Source organism: Camarhynchus parvulus, chromosome 14 (genome assembly GCF_901933205.1).
Source record: "Camarhynchus parvulus chromosome 14, STF_HiC, whole genome shotgun sequence".
Lineage (NCBI taxonomy): Eukaryota > Metazoa > Chordata > Aves > Passeriformes > Thraupidae > Camarhynchus > Camarhynchus parvulus.
The window spans coordinates 781,652-802,992 of NC_044584.1; the positions used below are offsets into that span (position 1 = coordinate 781,652).

General features: G+C 54.2%; 2 protein-coding genes across 2 annotated transcripts in view; both read left to right on the forward strand.

The window, feature by feature from the left end:
- The first annotated feature begins 390 nt into the window (after positions 1 to 390).
- MRPL28 (mitochondrial ribosomal protein L28) lies at positions 391 to 5,807 on the forward strand. Its single transcript, XM_030958066.1, has 5 exons — positions 391 to 741; positions 830 to 982; positions 3,461 to 3,595; positions 4,702 to 4,788; positions 5,407 to 5,807. Exons 1-5 carry the CDS (start codon positions 454 to 456, stop codon positions 5,488 to 5,490), a joined length of 747 nt encoding a protein of 248 aa, XP_030813926.1. The 5' UTR covers positions 391 to 453; the 3' UTR covers positions 5,491 to 5,807.
- A 10,511-nt stretch (positions 5,808 to 16,318) lies between these two features.
- Positions 16,319 to 21,341, forward strand: part of AXIN1 (axin 1) — an 85,124-nt gene continuing 80,101 nt past the window's right edge. Inside the window, exon 1 of the mRNA XM_030957929.1 lies at positions 16,319 to 16,417. The gene's annotated coding sequence lies outside the window, so the exon portion shown is untranslated. The remainder of the gene's footprint in view (positions 16,418 to 21,341) is intronic.

The window sequence follows — 21,341 nt, forward strand, 5'->3', positions numbered from 1 at the left end:
GGGATATCCTGAGTGGGAAGGGACCCTCAGGATCATCCAGGGCAGCCCCCAACCCTGCACAGACCCCCCCAGCACTCCCACCCTGTGCCTGAGCATTGCCCAAACGCTCCTGGAGCTCTGGCAGCCTCTGGCTGTGCCCATTCCCTGGGGAGCCTGGGCAGTGCCCAGCACCCTCTGGGCATGAACCTTTCCCAAACTCCAGGCTGGCGCGGCTCCAGCCGTGGCCCCGAGTCCATTGGGGTGCAATTCCAGCGGTTCCGTCCCTCCGTCCCGGTTCGGGCCCCACCGGGGCCGCCCCGGGACCGCCCTCAGCGCTGGCCGGGGCGAAACGCGGGCGCGGCGCGGCCCCTCCCGGCCGCCGTCGCGCTCCGTCCGCCCCAGCCAAGGAGCGGCGGAAGCGGAAGCGGCGGCGGGGCCGGGCCGGGGCGCGGTGCTGGAGCCGGGGCCGGGGCGATGCCGCTGCACCGCTTCCCGCCGCGGCTCTGGGCCGCCATGCGGATGCGGGAGGGCATCTGCGCCCGCCTGCCGCAGCACTACCTGGCCTCGCTGCAGGACGACACGCCGCCCACCCCGGTGCACTGGGAGCCGCACGGCCTGCGCTACCGGCGGAACCCGCGCACCGGGCAGCGCGAGCGCGTGCAGGACGTGCCGGTGCCCGTGTACTTCCCGCCCGCCGCCAACGAGGGGCTCTGGGGCGGCGAGGGATGGGTGCGCGGCTTCCGCTACGCGCGCAACGACAAGGTGAGCGCTGCGCCCTTGCCGGGCCGGGCCGGGCCGGTGACACCGGGGCCTGCCCCGGGACAGCCCCTGACGGCCGCGCCGTGCCCAGCTCTCCACCAGGCTGCCCAAGACGTGGAAGCCGCAGCTGTTCAAGCGGCAGTTCTACAGCGAGATCCTGGACGCCACGCTGACCATCACCGTCACCATGCGCACGCTCGACCTCATCGACGCCGCCTTCGGCTTCGACTTTTACATCCTCAAGGTACCGACTGGTACATCCTCCGGGGCTGTGCCCGCAGTGCCCTCAGCCTCAGCTGCAGGCACCGAGTCCTGGAATTGGGCACAGACAATCCCAGGTTGGAGTTGACCCCCAGAGATCACCCAGTCCCACCCCTGGCCCTGCACAGACCCCCAGCACTCCCACCCTGTGCCTGAGCATTGCCCAAGCTCTCCTGGAGCTCTGGCAGCCTCGGGGCTGTGCCCATTCCCTGGGGAGCCTGGGCGGTGCCAGCACCCTCTGGGCATGAACCTTTCCCAAAATCCTGCCTGACCCTGCCCTGCCCAGCCCCAGCCATTCCCTGTCACAGGGAGCAGAGATTGGAGCTGCAGCCCCCCCTGAGCTCTGCCCTCAGTGTCCTCTCCTCCAGGCTGAACAACTGCTGCTGTTAATGCTTTAGCACAACTCTAATGCTCCCAGCCTTTAATTCCCTCTTGACTGGAGCCCTTGATACAAAAACTCAAAGCTGTGATCAGACTGTCAGAGCAAATCCAACAGATCTTTCCCCACTTGTGTCCTGAGAGCCTGTGCTGGCTGTGGGCTGGGCCCTGCTGTGTCCCCTGGCTGCTCCCTGACCCTGTGGGAGCCCAGGGCACACAGGGCGTTCCTGTTGCTGATCCCCCAACTTCTGGGACTCTGGCTGGGCCCTCCCAGGGGGCTGTTTGGGGAGACCCTCCTGGAGCAGTCTTGTGTCAGGAAAGAGAGACACACTGGATTTTTTTGGTCTTCAGGTTCTTGTTTATTGTTATCTTATCTGGAGTTTTGCACGCTGTCCACACCAGGCTCAGCGCACTGGAAAAGCACCACAAAATGGCAAACAGTCTCTTGTTACAAGGTCTTTTAAAGCTAAATTATCTCATTAAGAGCTGACACCTAGATTATTTTCCCTTTTAACCCGATAACTGATCCCACAGAGCTGCAATGAGGACTTTTCCACCCAATTACAAAATGCCACCCAAACCCATGGAGAAGGAGGAAGAAGAAGCATGAAGAAGAAGCCCAGGACAACACCCTGTGCCCTCCATCTTGCTTCCATCCACAACACACTAAAAATCCCAAAACCTCAATTTCCCACCAAGTGATACACCTACACTACTCTGTATAATCTATTTCACACTTTTGTGGATTCTGGTCTATTCTAGAATTTAGGAAACTTTCTCCATGAATGAGGGTCACAGTCAGTGCTCCCCTGGGGGTCAGGGCACCCCAGAGCAGACAGAGAAATATTCCCAGTGCCCTGGGTTTCCACAACAGGGAATATTTCTGTCTGCTGTGAGGGGTTCTGACCCCCAGAGAAACACTGCCTTTGACCTTCACCCGTGGAGGGGGCTTGCAAGGCTTTGAGATAGACTGGAGTCTGCCAAAGTGTGAAATATATAATAGAGAGTAGTATAGTTTGTCAGTGGGTGAGAAAATTAGCTTTTGAGATTTTTAGTATAGATGTAGACCAAAGCAAAATGGAAGATCTTGAGCATTGTCTCTGTCTTCTTCATCTACTCCATTTTCCACAGTGTTAGTAGCACAGAAATAATTAGGTGAGTGTGAAAAACGCCAATCACTTGTTTTTAAAAGTTTAATAGTAATGAAATGGTTGTAAAAATAGCAATATAATTAGAGTAATAAAAATTTGGACAATTTGGATTAGGACAATATGAGACAATAGAAACAAAGAGTTACAGACGTCCAGGTGCCTTTTTCTGGGCAGAAAGGAAGCCTGAAAAAGGACACCCGTTAACAGAGAATTAACCCTTAAAAGCAATAACCTGTTGCATATTCATACACCTCATACCTGATGCATAAATTCCATTCAAATACAGGATTCTGTCTGGTCAGTGTCAACTTCTTCCTCTGAATCCTAACAGCTTCTTCAGGGTTGAGCAAAGTGGGAAGAAGTTCATTTCTTCTGATAATGGAGCAATAAATTCTCTTTCTCTGAAAGATTTAGGTGTCCTGTGGCTGCTATCTCACTGCAAGTCCTTTCTTTAAAAAAAGTATCCTACATAGCATAGTTTCTATTTTAACATTGTTATAACCTAAAACTATATTTAACACACTACTTAAGACAATTAATACAGCATAACTTTCTAACATAACACATGTAATATTCATTTTAATATCTGCAAAAAGCCAATCATAAAATACACATTTTTCACAGTGAGGAAAGCCACAATGCAAAAGTTACATAAACAGACAAGAGATGAGTTATTAGTAGAAAAGTAAAAATAAAGTACCTTTTAAGAGTTAATTAGATGAAACAACTTTAAAAGACCTTGCAGCTGTACATCTTATAACCACTTTGCAGTGCTTTCCCTGTGTGCTGAGTCTGGTACAGACAGTGTGCCGAAGCTTTAGATAACAATAAACAACAAGCTGAAGACCAAAGAAGTCCTGTGTAACATCAAACTGTTACGAGAGGGTTTCCCCACAAGCAGAGGGGCAAACACCTGTGTAACACCTTTGCAGACTCCCAGAGCTGACATGTGCTCCAAGCTGGGCATGGACCTGAAGAGGACGATGCTGCTGCGCCTGGCCCGGCGGGACCCCGAGCTGCACCCCCACGACCCAGCCCGCAGAGAGGCCATCTATGACAAGTACAAGGTGGGTTCAGCTCCTGGGCGTACATTCCTCATGTGCTTCTGCTCAAGAGGCAGGGGGAAATGTCAAAAATAAATTTGTAAAAACTAAATTTTTAAAAAATTCTCAAAGCCTAACACAAAGCTCGCATAATATACATCTATGTGTAAACCTTAAGATAAGTGTGGTGGTGTGAGGTCCCCAGGATGAGGTGAGAGATGAGAGTTTGACTCCATGTTCTCAGAAGGCTGATATATTATATTATATTATATTATATTATATTATATTATATTATATTATATTATATTATATTATATTATATTATATTATATTATATTATATTATATTATATTATATTATATTATATTATATTATATTATATTATATTATATTATTATATCATATCATATCATTTCATATCATATCATATCATATCATATTATTATATCATATTATATTTTATCACATTATATTTATTACATTATATTATACTATGTTATATTATGCTATACTAAAACTATACTGAAGAAAGAGAAAGGATACATCAGAAGATTTAACAAGAATGAATAAAAAAACCCCGTGACTGACTCCTCAGAGTCTGACACAGCTGGACCGTGATTGGTCATTCATTAAAAACAATTCTCATGTTTGGATAAACAATCTCCAAATCACATTCCAGAGCAGCAAAACATGGAGAAGCTGAGGCTTCTCATCTTCCCAGGAGAAGAAATCCTGGTTAAGGGATTTTTCATAAACTACCACAGTAACAAGCAGGGGTGGCACAGAGGGCACCTAAACCTGTGAAGAAGAAGGACTAGCTTCTGTTCTAAAATTTCTATCTGGTTTTATATATATTACTATAATCTAAAACTTTAAACTCTAAGTTTTGCACTATGTGATATTATACACTTCTATTTAAACTACACACTTATAATTTTGGTTCTGTCATTAAATTTTGGAAGTTTTCTCCACGGCCTCAGGTCAAATGCAGTGTTCTCTTGGGGGTCAGTGCCTGTGAGCACAGAAAGTCTGGAATTCTCAGCAACCAGGGTTCCAACAGTGGGCATAGAGAGGATTTGTATCTTGGTCACCTGCAAAGACTGTGCTACCTTCTCCTCCTTTTATCACAGGAATTTGTGATCCCAGAGGAAGAAGCTGAATGGGTTGGCTTGAGTTTGGAAGAAGCCATAGAAAAACAGAGGCTCCTGGAAAAAAAGGTGATTTCCTGGGGCAGTGCTCAGCACTGAGGTGTTGTGGCTGCACATGCAGCTTCTCCATGGGCTCCAGGACACACTGATGGCAGGCAGTGTGAGGAGGGAAGGGAAGGAAAAGAGGGAAGGGAAGGGAAGGGAAGGGAAGGGAAGGGAAGGGAAGGGAAGGGAAGGGAAGGGAAGGGAAGGGAAGGGAAGGGAAGGGAAGGGAAGGGAAGGGAAGGGAAGGGAAGGGAAGGGAAGGGAAGGGAAGGGAAGGGAAGGGAAGGGAAGGGAAGGGAAGGGAAGGGGAAAAACAGAGAGAGAGAAAGAAAGAGAGAAAAACAGAGAGAAAGAAAGAAGGAGAGAAAGATATCCTTGGGAGCTACTGATGATCCTCATCTGCTCTCAGAACTGAGGAAGCTCCTGAGTGCCCCACACAGTGCCTGCCCTCTCTGAGGGAGGGTTACAGAGCTGGGCAGCAGCCGTGGCACAGCAGATTGCCTTGTTCAGCCCCTGAATAAAACCCAGTCACATCTTCCTCTGGTTTTAGCTGCCAGCACTCCCTGGGCTCCCCATTGCACTTCCCCTTGCTGCTGCTCAGGTTCACTCCTTTCATGTGGTTTATTCTCTGCTTTGTTGCAGGACCCTGTCCCCCTCTTCAAGGTGTATGCTGAGGAGCTTGTCAGCCAGCTGAGAGAGCAGCAACAGGCAGGGCAGAAGCAGTAGCAGGAAGAAACCTTGGCAGCAAAACCCCTGCTGCAGAGAAAGCAGTGGGGTTCAGGGGCTCTGCTGCCTGAACCAGGCTGCTGGGGAAGGGGCCACATGAAAACCACATTGCTGAAGTGTCACAAGAGCCTAAATTCAGTGAGGACCTGTTCCTGTGGGCTGAGGAAAAAGTTTCTGTGCTGTGGCTCTGAGAGTTCTTGTCAGACTGACTTCAGTGTGGATCTTGTGCCTGTACAAGCAGTTGGCTGCTGTTGAGAGCCCACCTGTGATACAAAATACACATTTTGGTATCAATAGCAGTAAACTTCTCTCTGATACTTGTTTTATCAGTGCGTTGTAGCAGGGGCTGTGAGACACAATGTAACTCAGATCAATTCCCAGCTTCATCCCCCGAGGTGGTTGTGCCCCAAAAGTGTGACCCCAAACCCCGCAGCTGAGCTCCCCAGCACAGCTCACTAACCCTCGGGTTACAGCCCTGTTTGTGTTGCAAGTTGGTGACTTTTAAATCTTATTTTGTAAAGATGTGGCTGAAGTGGGTGTCTGGCAACAAGGGACTGCAATTACAGGCTGGTGAGCAGCACTGGGAGTCCCTGGTGTTGTCTGGGAGCTTTGTGGTGGTGCACTGAGTTTCTGGGTGGATCAAAATCAGCCTCTGCCCTTTTCCCCTCAGCTCTGAGGTGAGGGGCAAGCACAGAGCCTGCAGGCTGAACCTTGTGTGGCTCATCTCTGTGGAAGAGACTTTGCTTTGCTTTACCCCTCTCTGGCACATCAGGGTAAGTGCGCTGCCTTGGTTTGTGATAAGGACTGATAAGAGAGAAACTGGGCTTGTAGAGCAGAGTGTGGCTCTGCCCTCTGTGCTGGAATGGAGCAGGACCCCAGGGGAGTGGGGATTGGCAGTGCCTGGAAGGTTTGGGGGTGGTGCAGAAGCAGCCTCTGGGTGAGCACAGAGCCTCACAGGGCAGTGCTGGGGCTTGGGTGAGAGAGGTGCTGGACTTGAATGTGATCTAAATAACAACATGTCATGAAAACCAGACTTCTCTGCTGCTCTTTAGGACACAGAAGGGGCTGGAGTCCCCATAAGGGGTATTTGAGCCTGCAGAGGAGCCTGGCACAGGCTGGTAGGGCTGGCTGGGGGTGCCAGGCAGGGCTGTGCTGTTCTTGCAGGGGCACAGGGGGAACAGGCTGGGTGGCAGAAGCTGGGATGTTTCCAGCCTGCCTGTGTGTTCCATCCCCAGCAAGTCCAGGTTCTCAAGAGCAAACTGGCACAGAAGGTCATATTTGCCTAATTAATGACAGTGCAGCTAGGCCAGCACAATGACATTTGGTTATCTTCTCTCTCTGCTGCAACTGAGCTGAGTGGGAAGCTGCTGCCCAGCTCCTCGGGGACCCTGACACTCTGCCCTCGTTAGAGATAATTAGCTGGGACAAGCTCCTTGTTTGACAGCTCTGCTCATCATTAGGGCCAGCTCAGCTCATGCATTTTAATGCAGCTCCCAGCAAAGCTCCAGCCTGTGCCTCTGTCCTGGCCCTGCTCTGGAACGTGGCCGGGTGCCCCAGAGCTGCTGGGCACTGAGGAGCTGCTGGAAGTGGCTGAGGGGACAATGAGCAGCTGCTGCTCTGTCCCAGGGGTGGGAGGTTCTGGTTCTGTGGAGCTGAGGCTCTGCTTGTGTGTCCTCCCAGGGCTGGACCCTGACTGAGCTCAGAGCATCTGCTGCCTCAAGAGGGCTCCGTGGGTGACAAGGGGCTGCAGGAGCTTTTGGGGAGAGCTCTTGTCCTGCTGGGGATGGAGGTCCTGCTTAGAAAGAGGGGCACTGCATGAGCACAGCTGGAGCTGCAAGAGGTTCTCTGGGGGATTCTGTTTGGGAAATGGTGAATCCTGATTTTCTGTCGTCCTGCCTTTGTGCAGAAACCTTCCTCTCGCTCCTTTCCTTACACCCATGCTGGCTGTGGCCCAGAGATGTGCTCTCATGGGTTACTCTGCTGCCTTGAGGGAAGCTGCAGCCTCAGGGGAAGCAGAGTTGGAGCACACACGGCTGCTGAGCACAGCAGCAGATGTCTCAAGGTGGGGCATGTCCCCTGTGCAGCATTTGGGGTAGTTTGGGCTACAAACCCCACAGCCAGGTGGCCTTGAGGAGGTGGAGGAACAGCTCAGGGCTCAGTGTTAGTCCTGATTTTGCAGCTGGAGAGTTTGGAGCTGCTTGAGGGATGGTTTTCCTTGTTTGGGTGGGCTCAGTGTGGCAGATAATGGTTCCTTTGCTGCCCTGACAGGGGGTCAGAGGAGCTGGTAGTTTGCCATGACAGCCTGTCCCCAGGAAGGCACAGATGCCACAAACCCAGGGTGCAATAGGGTGCTGTCAGCTTGAAGATGAAAATGCACCCCTGGACAGGGGAAGGGCCTGGCTGCCAAGCCCTGCTCAGACCCCAGCACTGCCTCAGGCTTCTGCAGAGGTCACCAGGCTCCTGCTGCTGGCCCAGAGCCAGACACAGGCACGTGGAGCACGGGGAGGATCCAACACCAGGCTGGCAAGGATGTGACAGCCCCCAACAAACTGCCAGAGAGCCCTGCCAGGGTCACCTTGGATCTGGCAGAGTTAGACCAGGCTGGAATAGCAGTGCTTGGAAAGGGGAATGGTGAAAAATGATCTCATCAAGACAGCAGTGAAAGGATGATGGATGAGAGGCTGGGAGAGGCACGTGTGCTGTGTCAGCCACCAGCACTGGGAAGTGGGACATCAATCCATCTGTTTAATTCACTCCTCAGGTATCAAAAACATGCCACTCTGTTCAATAGTCCCAGCAAGCCACAAATATGAAACTGACCCTTGGAACATGAAATTTGGGCCCATGTTCCAGTTGTGAAGGAACAATCACCCCCAAACTCAACATTGCAAAGTAATAAAGCAGAGAAAAAGGTTAATTGGGAAAAAGCATCCAAGCAGGAAAGGCCTTGGGTGGGATGGCTGGACTAATCCTGCTCTTTGGGACTTGGTGGTTCTGAATTCTGGTGTTTGCTGGTGTCTTGAAGAAATGTTTGGATTTTGCCTGTCTCACTTGTTATTCCCAGCAAGTCGCAGTCACTGATCAAAAAAACAGCTTGAGATTAAGGCTCTGCTTCTCAACAAACATTTTCTTACCTGTTTACCTTCATGAATTAAACAGATTTTCCTTGTAAGCTCCCAACAAGCCCCTCTGTGTTCAAACAAAAGGGATATTTGGGGAGCAATAGCACAAGCAGCATGTCCTTTCCTGCTGGTCTCAGAGGTGAGCCTGCCTTTCCCTCCTGGCTTGGAGGCTCTTGGTTTGGAATCACTGTTGCAAAGGGGTGTGACTTTTAGGAGTGCTGTGAATCAGCCCAAACTTGGTGTCAGCAGAGGTCAAAATGTAGCCTGAAATAATCCCCAATCCTATAGCATTAATCAAGGAGAAATGAGATTTAGAAACTGGCTTGGACAATTCCAGCAAACCCTTTCAAGTATCACTGCAGTGTTTGTTTTCAGATCCACAGGACTCATTTCCTTCCAGACAGCTGGTCTGGGATGCTCAGGCTGTTGGAGCTGGGACTATGTGCTGTGCTTACCCCCCACAGCTTTGCTCTCTCCCTGGAATTTGCTCTGGGGATCAGGAAATGGCAGCAAATATCCTGGTGGATATTTACCTCGTGAGTGACAAACCATTCTGGGTTTTGGGGATCAAGATGGAGCTGGGCTCATTGCAGAGGGACGAACAGGAGACCATGGGTAGTGAGAAACACTGGCTGGACTTGAGAAAAAACTTCCACAGGAGGGTGGTGCAGTCCTGGGCCAGGCTCTGGAGAGGTGGAGGTTTTCAGGACGGGGTGAGGCCCTGGAGCCCTGCTCAGAGCAGGAGCCTGGGCTGAGACCTCCAGAGGTCCTCCCAAGCTCACTGTTCTGTGCTGCAGCTCCTCCCAGAGAGGAGAGGATGAGTCTGAGGAAGAGCAGCTCCCAGGTGCTGCTGGAGGGGAGGGAGTCCAGTGGCTCTGCTCCCTCCCTCCTCTGGGGTATGGACAGTCACCCTCCTGCCTGAGCTCCTCCTGCTGCCCCGTGCTGTGCTCTGTCTTCTCCCAACCTCCCAAGGAATCGCCTGGTGTGCCAAAGCGTCACCTCCAGGAGAGGTGGCTGCAGGCAGGGATGGCAGCATGGAGTCACTGGCCACGTGCTGGATCACCTGGAGCCCAGGGAAGTGGAGCAGCAACCAAGCTGGCTCTGTGTGAGCGTCCCTGGGGCTGTCAGCCTCAGGTGCTGCTGCCTGTGGCCAGCAGAAGGTCCTGGTGGCTCTCCAGGAGTGACCCCTGGCTTTTCCAGCCCTGCTGGCTCCTGACACGCTGTTTGTCCTGGCCAGCTGCCCCAGCCCTGCAGGGGACGAGGCATGGCCAGTGTGCCAGGGCAGGGTGGAGGCCTGGTGGTGGGAGGACTCTCCCTGGGTGACACCAGCCTGCAGCCAGGCAGGGTCTGATTGAGCCTGAGCAGAGAGGTGGACAGGGACATGGGGGCTTAGTTGTTACAGTAAGGAGTCATAGGAAAGAAAGAAAAATAAAAAAGAAAGAAAGAAAGAAAGAAAGAAAGAAAGAAAGAAAGAAACAACAAGCTAATAAAATCTCCATATGCAAATAAGTTGCCAAAAGCTCCCTGCCATGATCCTGCCACCATCTCTCCTGCAGCTGTGGGCTGAGCTGGACTGGGCACACTGGACATGGGAGATGGGCCCACAGAACAGGGGCAGTTCCCTCCATTCCCCTGTCCTGCCTCACTCCATGGGCTCAGGTTGGGCTCCTTGGCTGCAGGAGGAGGAGCTGAGGGGGTGGCCATGGCAGCTCCAGGCTGCCCACAGAGGCCTTTGCCTGGCTGGACTCTGCAGCTCGGACCATCCCTTGCACACATTTCCAGGCAGCCATTGCCATGGTAACATGGAAATGGTGCTGGCTCAGGCCAGCCAGAGCACTCAAACACAGAAAATAGCATTTCTGAGGTGGGCTGTGCTCACAGAGCCTCTGGGTACCCAGGGATGTGGCTGCTCTGAGCAGGTCCTTGTGCCCTGGTGCCCCCAGGGATGTGTCCCCCCACGCAGAGCTGGAATGAGGTGGAGGGAGCAAACAGCATGGGACATGCTAGGGAAAAGGGAGCAATGGGGAGGGGATTTCTCTGGCAGTGCTCCAGGCATGGATGGGGCCAGGATTTTTGTGCTTCAGCCAGGTATTTATTCCCATGGAGACTGCTCACATGTTCCAAGGTGTTTTAATTTCCTTGACAGCCCCCTCCTGCATGTGTTGTGAGACCCAGGTGAATTTTCCTAGGTGATTCTCACCTGCCCAGCTGGATGGGAGGTGACTCTTCCCCCACAGCCCATAACTGTCTATGGCTGCTCATTTTATTCTTTAGAATGCTGTCCCTTGACTTTTGAGGCTGCTGGAGGACCTGAGCTTGTTAAATCCTTCCCCCTAAAAGTCATGTATGGGTTTGGAAGGTTTCAAGGGGTGGAAAGTCTTTACTTCTAACTTTAAGCTGCCTTGCTGCAGCTCTGGGAATGGAGCCTTGTCATGCTCTGCTCCCTGTGTAGGACTTTGCCATGCATGGGATTTTCTCCTCTTTCTCACACTTTATCCTCTCCTTCTATTGAGCTTCAAGTCTTGCTGCAAGGCTTTTCCTCCACAACTCATGAGCTGAGGCTCTTTCTTTTCACAGCAATTCTCTACCCTGTTTTAAAGTGTGGAACCTGTGTGCCAGCACCAAAAATAGAGGGAGATCTCCTTGGATGCAGAGGATGTGCAGAATTGAAATCTCCTTGGTCTTGGGATGTGCAGAGTGGAAAGTACTGTGAAAATCACTCATACCCAGACCCACTTGTCCTGCTGAGCTCCCTTCTCTTCTTTGAATGCTGTGTCACCTTTTATTGGGTTTTTTTCCCCCTGTTTTCTGCATGATATGCTGAAGAACAAGGTGAATTAAGGCCTTTGTAGGGCTCTGGGAAAGATACTTAGTTGGAGGTGTAGGAGCGTCGGGGGGTAGGAGGGTTGGGATGGACGGAGACGAGAGATCTCTGCAGCCAGGTCAGGAACTTGGGGTTCATTGCAAAGGGCCTGGGTGCAGGGCCCTGCTGGGAGCTGCCAGCCACAGCTCAGAGCAGGCTGAGAGAAGAGAGGGGGAGAGAGGATGAGAGGGTAAGAGAGTAAAAGGGTAAGAGCGTGAGGTTCCTGCTACAATACAATAAATCATCTTCTGTGCTGAATATTCTATTTCTCACTAACCAATCTAGTACAAGATACAAATCCTATAGCATTTACATACAGCCTATAAGAATCATTACATTACCACACTGTGTTACATTTTAAACCCTAAGAACTCCTCTTTGGCCCCTTCTGCCAAGCTGTAGGGTCTGCTCTGACCCTTGGAGCTGTCTGCAAGCAGAGGGTGTTGTTCCATCAGAAGGGGATTACCTTCAGCCAGCCACACCATTGTTTTCCAGTTGTTCAGTAACCAAGGTATCTCAAAGCTTGCTTTCATTTCAATCTCGCTTATAGTTTCTATATTCTCAAAATCTTTTGCCAGGCAATCATATTTATAAGGCTTTCCTGTTTCATCTTCCCCAACAGGAGGGGCTTGTGGAGCCCCTGTGCAGTGGGGAGCAAGGCAGTGGCTCCTCTGCGGGGGGAGCAGCAGGTCCCGGGGGCAGGAGAGGGTGGAAGGTGAGAGGACCCTGGCAAGGGAGCCGGCAGTGGCTGCAGCCGTGATGGCCGTGGCCAAACCCGCGGGCTCGGAGCTGCGAGCCGGGAGTTGCTATGGGAACGGGAGCGGCCGGAGGATGCTCGGAGGATGCTCGGAGGATGCTCGGAGGGCAGCGCGGGCTCTGCGCCACGGCCCGAGCGCGGCTGGGAGCTGCCCCCGCTGCGGACCTGCAGCTACCGGGGAGTCCCAGCTCGTGCTCAGGGCCCAGGGAGCGATCCCCGCCCAGATAAACCCCGGAGCCCTGCAGAGAGACGCTGCCCCTAGCAGACAGAGAAAGCACAAGCAGGAGAGCAGCCCCAGGCAGGACCGGGAACAGCCCCCGAGCTGTGCCGAGTCCCATCCCCGAGTCCCAAACCTGCCCCCCGTGGCCGGCAGAGCCCGGGGCAGCCATCCCTGGCCCAGAGCACGGCTGGGACTGGGACACCGTGCTTGGTGTGACCCCACTCGCTGCACTGGGGGATGAAGTGCTCGGCTGGAATGTTTGAGCTGAGCCTCCCCGGCTGCCCTGAGCCGGCTGCTGAGGAATGTGGGCGGGGAGAGCCCACCCTTGGCACCTCCCTTTGCTTGCCCTGGCCCCAGGTGGGCTCTTTGCCCAGCACCGAGACCAGCACTGTCAGCAGCAGCTGCTCCAGGCACCAGCCAGGCCCTTCTCCACTTCTCTGGAAGCCTTTGGTGACCACATTGTCACCAGCCCTTTGCATGGGAGCTTTACTGTGGGCATCATTCACTGCTGCTGCTCCAGGAGACAGGCTTCCCTTTACAATCACCCCAGTTTCCCAGATGGAGGGTGTTTACCCTGGTGCCCACAAACCCCATTTCCAGGCGTGTTTCTGCCAACTCACTGGTACTGCTGTCAGGGTCAGTGACCTGCCCTTTCCAGGCTCTCCCTGTGATGTGTGAAAAAGAAATCTATTATCACATCTGCCAGGCTCCAGATAACTCTTTGTGGCAGTGGGTAGGTAGGATCTGTCTGAGGACCAGCTGGTTCTTCCCCAGATCTTTCAGAAGCCCCGACACTCTTGCTGCTCCACAGCTCCTTTCTGCTTCCTTCTCAGCTGGGTTCCTGTTGACATCTGTGGTCACCTTCATCTCCTCTCTGCTCCCCAGGGTGGGAATCCCCCAGTTCTCCCAGCAAAATAATAAGCTTGGGCAGAGTCTCCTAGTGCTCCTCCTGCAGCTGCCCTGAAGGATTCCACTCTCTGGATTGCTTTGAGGAGGAAAAGGGAAGATGACCTCAGCTTCCTTTCCCTCAAGCCCACGCTTTCATCTCTTGCCTTGCTGTCCATTTTCTCCAGATCTCTTCAGCACATTCCCGCCTGCAGGACCCACTCAGCCATGAGCATGAGCTCATACCCACATCACAGGACTGCTGTCCAGCCCTGTGCTCTGTCCATCATGGTTAACACCCTCCAGAGGAGTGGGAGGCTCTGGGCCTTGCAGACCTGGCTCGGAGCAGCTCAGCAGGAAGGCAGGAAGCATCCAGGGATGAGCATGGCCAAAGGTACCACTTCCTCATTCCAGCCAGCACCACGAGGCCAGGAAAAGGGATGGCTGATGCAGGCAGTGCCAGTTCCCTGGTAGAAAACACCAGTGCTGTGAGCAGGAATCACAATGGCAGCAGCGGGGAAGGGGGGAAGAGGTCATGGAGGACGGTTTGGCCCCATCCTGGCTCTTGGGATGAACCAGTGTGGAATCCACATGGGAAACAGAAGAAATGGCTGGTAGGGCATCGTGTGTCTGCAGCCAGTGCCACTCCTTGAGGAGGAGGATGATGAGGGTTGACGGTGATGAGCCGTGATGGTTCAGGAAAGCCTTGGCACCGAGGTTTTGTGCGGCGGGAGCGATGGGAAAGGCTGGCCAAGGGAGGCACCGCTTCCTGCAACAGCCTTCAAAGAGTTTCTTTAAGTGTTGCTGCTCTTCAGGGCTTCCTCCTCCAAGGGGAAAAAAAAAAAGTAGGGAAAAAAGGAGATGAGGAAGAGCAATCTCTGGGTGCGGGATGAAAGCGGCCTGTCTTGACTATTTACCCAGCAATTATAAGTAAATCGGTGGTGCCTAACGGGGCCGGTTGCCATAGTGACGATGGGATGGAAGGACCAGCATTTGGTCCTGGCTGCAGCCAATCAGGCTGGGAAGCCCAAGCTGCAATATAAAGTAAAGATTCCCATCTTCCAGCCACGCACTTGCCAAGAAAGGGAAATAGGTTCAAGAGTCTGGGGAAAAAAAGTGCTGCGGCCGGCGTCAGGCAGGCAGGGCGGCTGCTCCCGTCATGGCGGACTGCGAACGCCCGGGCAGGTGAGAATCCAACTCTCCCCATCTCCCGCTCATTGTTCTCCCGCGCCGCGCTCCCTGCGCCGCCCCACCCCACCCACGCCGCCGCCCCGACCCCCTCGCCCCGGCACCCACAATGGAACCCCCCTTCGGGTGGGAGACAAAGAGAGGCGGGTGGAGAAAGGCTCCACCATTCTCCCCAAATTGCCATCGTAGGCCTTTCAAATCAAATTTCGCAAAGCAGCTTCATCAAAGGCCCCCGGCTGAGAGGCACGAGCCCCCATATTCCTTCCCCCCCGGCAGGACTGGGGTGGTGCGGTGATCCCATACAAAGTCGGCACCGCTCCAGAAGTGTCTTTGCAAAAAAAAAAAAAAAGAAAAAAGGAGGGAAAAAAAAGGGGGGGGATATGGAGATAAAAAACGCAAGCGAGAAAGAACGGCGCCTAAATTGCTCATCGTCTCCCCATCTCATTACTGGAGACTTCTGAGGACGGATATTTCCAAAGGCTGCAATGAAAGACTTGTGAATGGAGCCCCCCCGGATGAGATCAAAGCCCGAGGCTGGGACGCCAGGGTGTGCCGGAGGAGGGGGCGAGGGCCGGCGGCGCCGCAGGATGCTGGGGGGAGCCTTCCTCCCCTGCTGCCGCTGCCCTCCATGTTTCCCGGTGTCGCTGCCGCTGCTGCCTGACCCATCTTGCAATGGAGACCAGGGACAGTGGCCAGATCCCAACAGCTGGAACCGAGACAAGCAAACTCCATTGGCTCACAGTTCGACAACTCTCCCAAAATTCATGGTTAATAAAGGAGCTTATTCCGTCCGGGACCTCTCCAGACACCTCGAATTGCAGATGAGCGGGTGGCTTCCCCACCGCTGGAGCCCACTCCTTGGGTCTCTTCTCTCCTCACGCCGCAGCATCGCCAGCCTGGTGAGCCACCAGCAGAAGGGCCGAGGACAAAGGCAGGAGGACAGAAGTTGTGCCACTTTCCCTTCCCGCTGCTTCCCTTCAAACACGGGCTGCTTTCTTCTGCTCAGTGATAAATTTGGCTGCGGGCGGCGTTCCCACCACCGGCACCACCGGCAGCCCCATCAGCGGCACGGAGAGCAAACTCACAGATGGTAAAATAAGAGAGTCGTGTAGGGTTCAAAGAGACCTTCAATGTCAATTGTTATATTATTAGGTAAACTCCAAGAAGAAAATCTTTTAATCCACTGTGGCTAATCCAGTCCACTTTTGTTGGCCAGGACATATTCAGCATCAACAAAAGGCTCTGGCCGACGGACACCGGCATACATAATGTATTGATAACTGCGGGAGCCGGCTCGGCGGCAGAAAGAGCCACTGCTCAGGCCAGCAGCAGGGGCCAGCAGGAGGATTTGCCCGACTTTCATCAGTTTTATTTTCATTTCAAAGAACACGGCTGATATTTGCACTGCGCTGCTTACCAGGGGAGCACAAAGAGGGCAGGGATGTTCCCAGCCCCGGCCAGCCCTGAAACCTCACCGGGATCCTGCCAGGACCTCAGTGGGACCCTCACCCCTCAGTGCCTCCCTGGGGCAGTGGTGGCACAGAGGGCTGCAAGGCCAGGTTGGTCCCGGGCCTGGTTTTGGGGTGGTGGTTTTTGGGGTGCCAACTTCCCATGGGGAGTTGGCAGCTGGGGTGACTCCCCTTAAATTAGCCATGGCCTGGGATTTACCCTGGGATGGTGCTGTTGCCCTGAGATGGGGGAATCACCATCCTCTAAGGACATGGGATACAACTGATGTGGGAATAGAACTGTCCATGCCGTGAAGAGCCGGCGCTGTGGGGAGGAGAAGTGGAGATCACACCTGGACTCACCTTGACTTCCCAACACGGCACAGCAGAGACCAGAGCTGAGGAACCTGGAAAGGAAACAAACCCAGCAGCAGCAAAGGGCAGGTGGGACACGAGTGGGGACCACAGCCCCGTGATGGGGGTGTTGGGGCAGGAGGAGGTGGGAGCTGGCAGGAATGAGCTGAGAGGGGTTGAGGTGGCAGCTGTGGGTGCTGGAGGTGAGCAGGGCACACAGACCAGCCACCCCTCCAGGCACTGGGTATGGCCTGTGCTGAGCCACGGGCTCCCCTGGGCCAGCTCTGGGTGAGGGTCCACTCCTGGTCCACAGCAGGGCAGGAGGGCCCACAGTGATTGAAAACAGCTCGGAACTGCATGGCTGGACAGGCATTAGTGGCCATGGGATGGGGCTGAGCCAGCAGGGAACTCTGCACAGCAAGGAAATGGGGTCTCAGGTGGGTGTGACCTCACTCAGGAGCTCATGGCCCTCCCAGGGCGCCATTGAGTCCAAAATGTCCTTATTGGTGCTATGGGCAGCTCAGTGCCACCCAAGGCCTGTGGCTCATGAGGATCTTCAGTAAGAACATGTAAAGGAAACAGCAATGGAGAAACCAAAAGGACTCATTTCAAAGAGCCCAGAGGGCTTGCCCAGGGTTTTGTCCTCATGACAAGGGACAGCAGAGGAGTCCCTCTCCAGAGGGTGGGGGGCTCACTGCACCCCCAGAGGCTCTCTGAGGTGGGCACAGGCATTCATCCACTGGGACAGTGCTTACAAGGCACTGACACAAGTGACCCAGGGAGGAAACAGCCTCACAGGGATTTGGTTGTTACTGCGAGCTCCAGGTCAAGCTGTTCTGCTCTTGCTGCACTCACAGACACTGGGAATCCTCCAGAACTCCTCCAGCAGGGTTAAAATGGCCAGTGCCAGAAGCTCCTGCAGGGAATGGATGCACAAGCAGTGATTAAGCTGAGAAAGCTGTGAGTCATCAGCTCTGGACAGTCCATCCTGAGATCCACCAAGGGATCCAAGGGACAGGAGTCAGGGATGTGGGTGCCACCCTGAAGCAGAGGCTCCTTGGAAGGCTGAAGTGCAGTGGGAGCTCACTGAGCCTCGCTGCCAAACCCAGACAGCTGCTCTGATCATCACCAGGGCATTCCCAAAACTCCCGGCTGCTCCACATGGTCCCTCCAGAGGTCTGCCCAGCACAGGAGCTGCCCGGCCACATTGATACATGAGGAGCACAAACCACCTGGGAGGCAGAGGACAAGAATTCAGGCTGAATCATTCATTTCCATCAGGCAGAATCTTCATGGCAGGGGTCTCTGTGCAGCTGTTGAGTGCCAGACTAAGATAAATCGGCTGAGCTAAAGATATTCAGATATTTGGAGATCTGAAAATACCCCTCTGCTGGGAAGAGGGAGACTGGACCTCCTGGGCAGACACCTCTGCTGCATGTCCCACTGCAGGCCAAAGCTCAGGTGGGCTGGGATAACTTCTGGCATTGACTGGTGTCTCGTGGGACCCTGCCCACAAGATGGTCACCCAAGACCATGGGCACTCACCTCACAGCCCTGGAGAGTCACAGAAGTGTGGGAAGAGGAACCAAAGTCCTCTGTGACACATGTTCTCCATGACATGGCCTTGGCACACCAGGGAAGATGCTGCCAATAGGAAGAGTCCAAGTCCAAGGTCTGGAGATTCTGCAAGGTCTACAGTGTCTACAAGTCCAAGATTTGGAGCTGTACATCTGCTTCCAGATGTGTTTTCTCCTGTTTTGAGCCTCTGTAACTATAAAGAATCAGGATGAAATACAATACAAGGTTGGATTTGCTCACATTTGCCAGCCATGGGTTGCCTGGAGGCTGGTCACTGTGCCAGCCAGCATGTGTCCGTGGAAGGACTTCTGGCAGGAGGTGCACTGGTAAGAGAATGCCCAGCAGGACAATCAGAGTGGGAATCTGCTCTCTGGGAGAGCACCAGGAGAGCCCTGAGGTGAGATGGCCAAGCAGCAGGGGTCTGGCTGCTGTCAGCTCCCTCTGTGGGGAAAAGGAGCTGCCCAGGCTGAGGGACACAGCAGGGGCATGAGGGGTGGGACATGGTTGGACATGAGATGCTTGGACACGACTTGGCTGGACACCAGGTGGTGTCTCCAGCCCTGCAGAGCAAGGGAGTAGCAGGAGCCTTCGTGTCCTGATGGGGACAGGGGACAAAGGGCTGGGAAGAAGCTTCTGTGGAATACAGCCCAAGGCTTGGCTTCTGGAGGAGATGGGGCACTCAGAGCTGCCTGGCCTGGTGCTCACATCTCCCAGGAGCAGTTCTGGTAATCTCTTCCCCAGGGAAGTGGGATGCCATGGGTTGCTCATGATCACAGTTCCATGACTCCCCCAGCTCCCAGACATTCTATCCTGGAGAGCACTTGGCCCTGCTGTGGCTCTCCTGCCTGGCACAGGAAAGGGAGATTTCAGGAGAGAGGCAGCCAGGCAGAGTTGCCAGGTGGTGAGCATGGGTGACAGGCCCAGAAGTGCTGGCAGAAGGGGACAGGGAACCCCATGGCTGACATCCAGTGCCTGTTTGCCTTGGCTGTGGAGCAAGTCTTGGATCCCTCCAAATACAGAGACACCCCACTTCTCTGAGCTTCCTCACACAGTAAATTATTTTGTGAGCAATTTCTCCAGTCTTCTGTCAGGATAAGGCCAACACTTTTCATATCTGTTCACCTCATGCTAGAAAGCCTCGAGATGAGTCAATGCCAAGTCGGGGGCTGGGCTTGTGCTTGGGCAGTTAAAGCAGCAGAAGAGTTTGGAGACTCCCCTAAGTGTGTGGACAAATGGCACCCCCAGCTCATCAGGCAGGACTGTTACCTGCAGGAGGAAGCAGGTCAGCCCCAGGCACTGCTGGGCTGTGTCCAACATTTTGGCTGGTCAGGGACCTCAGCTGGTGTCCATCAGTGCTGAGCCTTTCCTGTCCCACTCACTCCCACCTCTAGGGAGTGATCTCTGGGGGTGGCGGGGCTCCAGGACCTGCTGGTGCTGAGCCTGGCCACCTTCACTGGGTGCTGGTGACACACCAGAGGTCCCAGCTCAGCCAGGAGGGGTGGCCCTTGCTGGGGAGGTGGCACAGGATGGTTGCTGCAAGGAAGGGCCACCTCAGAGGGAAGATAGCCAAGGAGAGCAACCCCACCTGCAGCTGGGGATTTTCAAGGTGCTGCTGGGAAGCAGGAGGTTGGGAAAGGGGTGGTGGAGGCTGGAGTCTCTGTGTGGGTAGAGAGAGACCCCAGAGGGTCTGTGGCTATCCCAGCAGAGAGCTGAAGGAGCAGAGGCTCCCAGAAGTGCCCTGCCAGGCCTGGGGGTCCCCCAGCTGGGGCTGGCCTGGAATGCACGTGGTCCTGCAGCACACAGAGCGTGTTGTGCCACAGAAGGGCCCAGTGAGGGCTCTGGCTGGCAGACTGTGACCTCCTGCCAGCACAGCTGTCCTGCCTGGCACAAACAGCCACCAGGAGCCCACGACTGGCAATCAGCTGCCAGTGGCAATTAGATTCTGGCTGCTGGGCTGCCTGGGCACCCAAAGCCAGCACTTCCTCAGGGTATGGGATCACTCAGAGGAGCATTTGGGGCACCCACTGCCCTGTCTGAGGAGCTCGAGGCTGAAGAAATCATTCTGCAGGAGAATTAAGGGGTGGAAATGCTGCGGGGCTTCCCTCAGCAGTGCCCAGTGTGATCACAGGGACCCTTTGCCCAGGGCTGGCTGGGGTTTGGGCCTCAGCAAACCGGCCACAACCTCAGCTGCTGTTGTCACTTCACCAGAGCTCTCCTGGGGAAGGACAACGGTGAGCTGGGACCTAAACCGTAAAAATTGGGACCTGAGACACCGTGCAGAGGTAAAATTCTTTCTAGAGCTTGCCCTGGATGCACGAGCGTTTCTGAGACGTCCTCACAAGCCTCCCTGAGCCCAGCAAAGCCGACCATAAAGCCGTGGGCCACTAGGTGGACTCACACCAAACCAGAACTGCGGGACAGAGCAATCCCCTGACCGTCTGCCTCAAATCCGGGGAAAGCCTCGTCAGAGCAGAGGCACCGTCAGCGACAGTCATCCCGGGAGAGAACACAGAAACAGCAGCGTGTCCAACTGGCCACTGCCTGGTCGCCAGAGGTGGAAAATCAGCCAAAACATAGACAGCAGGCCTTGCTTGTCACAAGAATTTTGCCATCTCCCTGGGAGAGCTGACCCTCCAGGAGGAGTGAGGCAGGAACGTGGGGACCAGCTCTCCAAGCTGCTTTGCTGATGGAGATCGTGTCCAAAGGGTCACACTGGAAATCCTGGGGCTGCAGGACACACATTGAGGCACCACCGAGCACTGAGGGGGCTCTTACCAGCCAAGCTGGTGGTCACAGTTAAGCCAGAAGATCTTGCCCAGCATTACAAAACAGGTCTGTGAGAGCAGAGCAGCTGATATTTCTGCACTGACCAGCCTTCCCCTACCTTCCAGCAGCCCAGGTCACAGTCACTGATGGCTGGGTAAAGGAAATCCACCTTTCCCAACTGAATTAATCAGGTTGAATTATCAGAGGCTGCTCTGGGATAACCCTGCTGCAGGAACCAGCTGTTTCCATGGAGCTGCTCCTCGTGTTCTTCTCATCCCATCCCATCCCACTGTGGGGACGCTGGAGCAGAGGGCAAACAATGGCCTGGGCAGGTGGGTGGGCCCTGGCTCTGCAGCAGGGCTTGGGAACAGGGACAGGGTTGTCCCCGGCCACTGCTGCTCCCTCCTGCCTCAGCTCTGTGAGCTGGGACCATTCCAGCAGGGATAACCACACCAGAGGCCCCTGTGGTGCTCCAGACAGAGCACACCCTGCTCCAGACATCTCCCACTGACCGAGAGGCAAGATGTGAAGTGTGTCCTTCAGGACCATGGGAACAGGTTCCACTCCTCCTGTGAGTGGGGAGCACAGGGTGTCCCTGCCTGGCCCAGCACCCCTGGAAACATCTCCTGGGTAGGGTGGTCCCAGCAGGGAGGAGCTGACATCTCTTCTT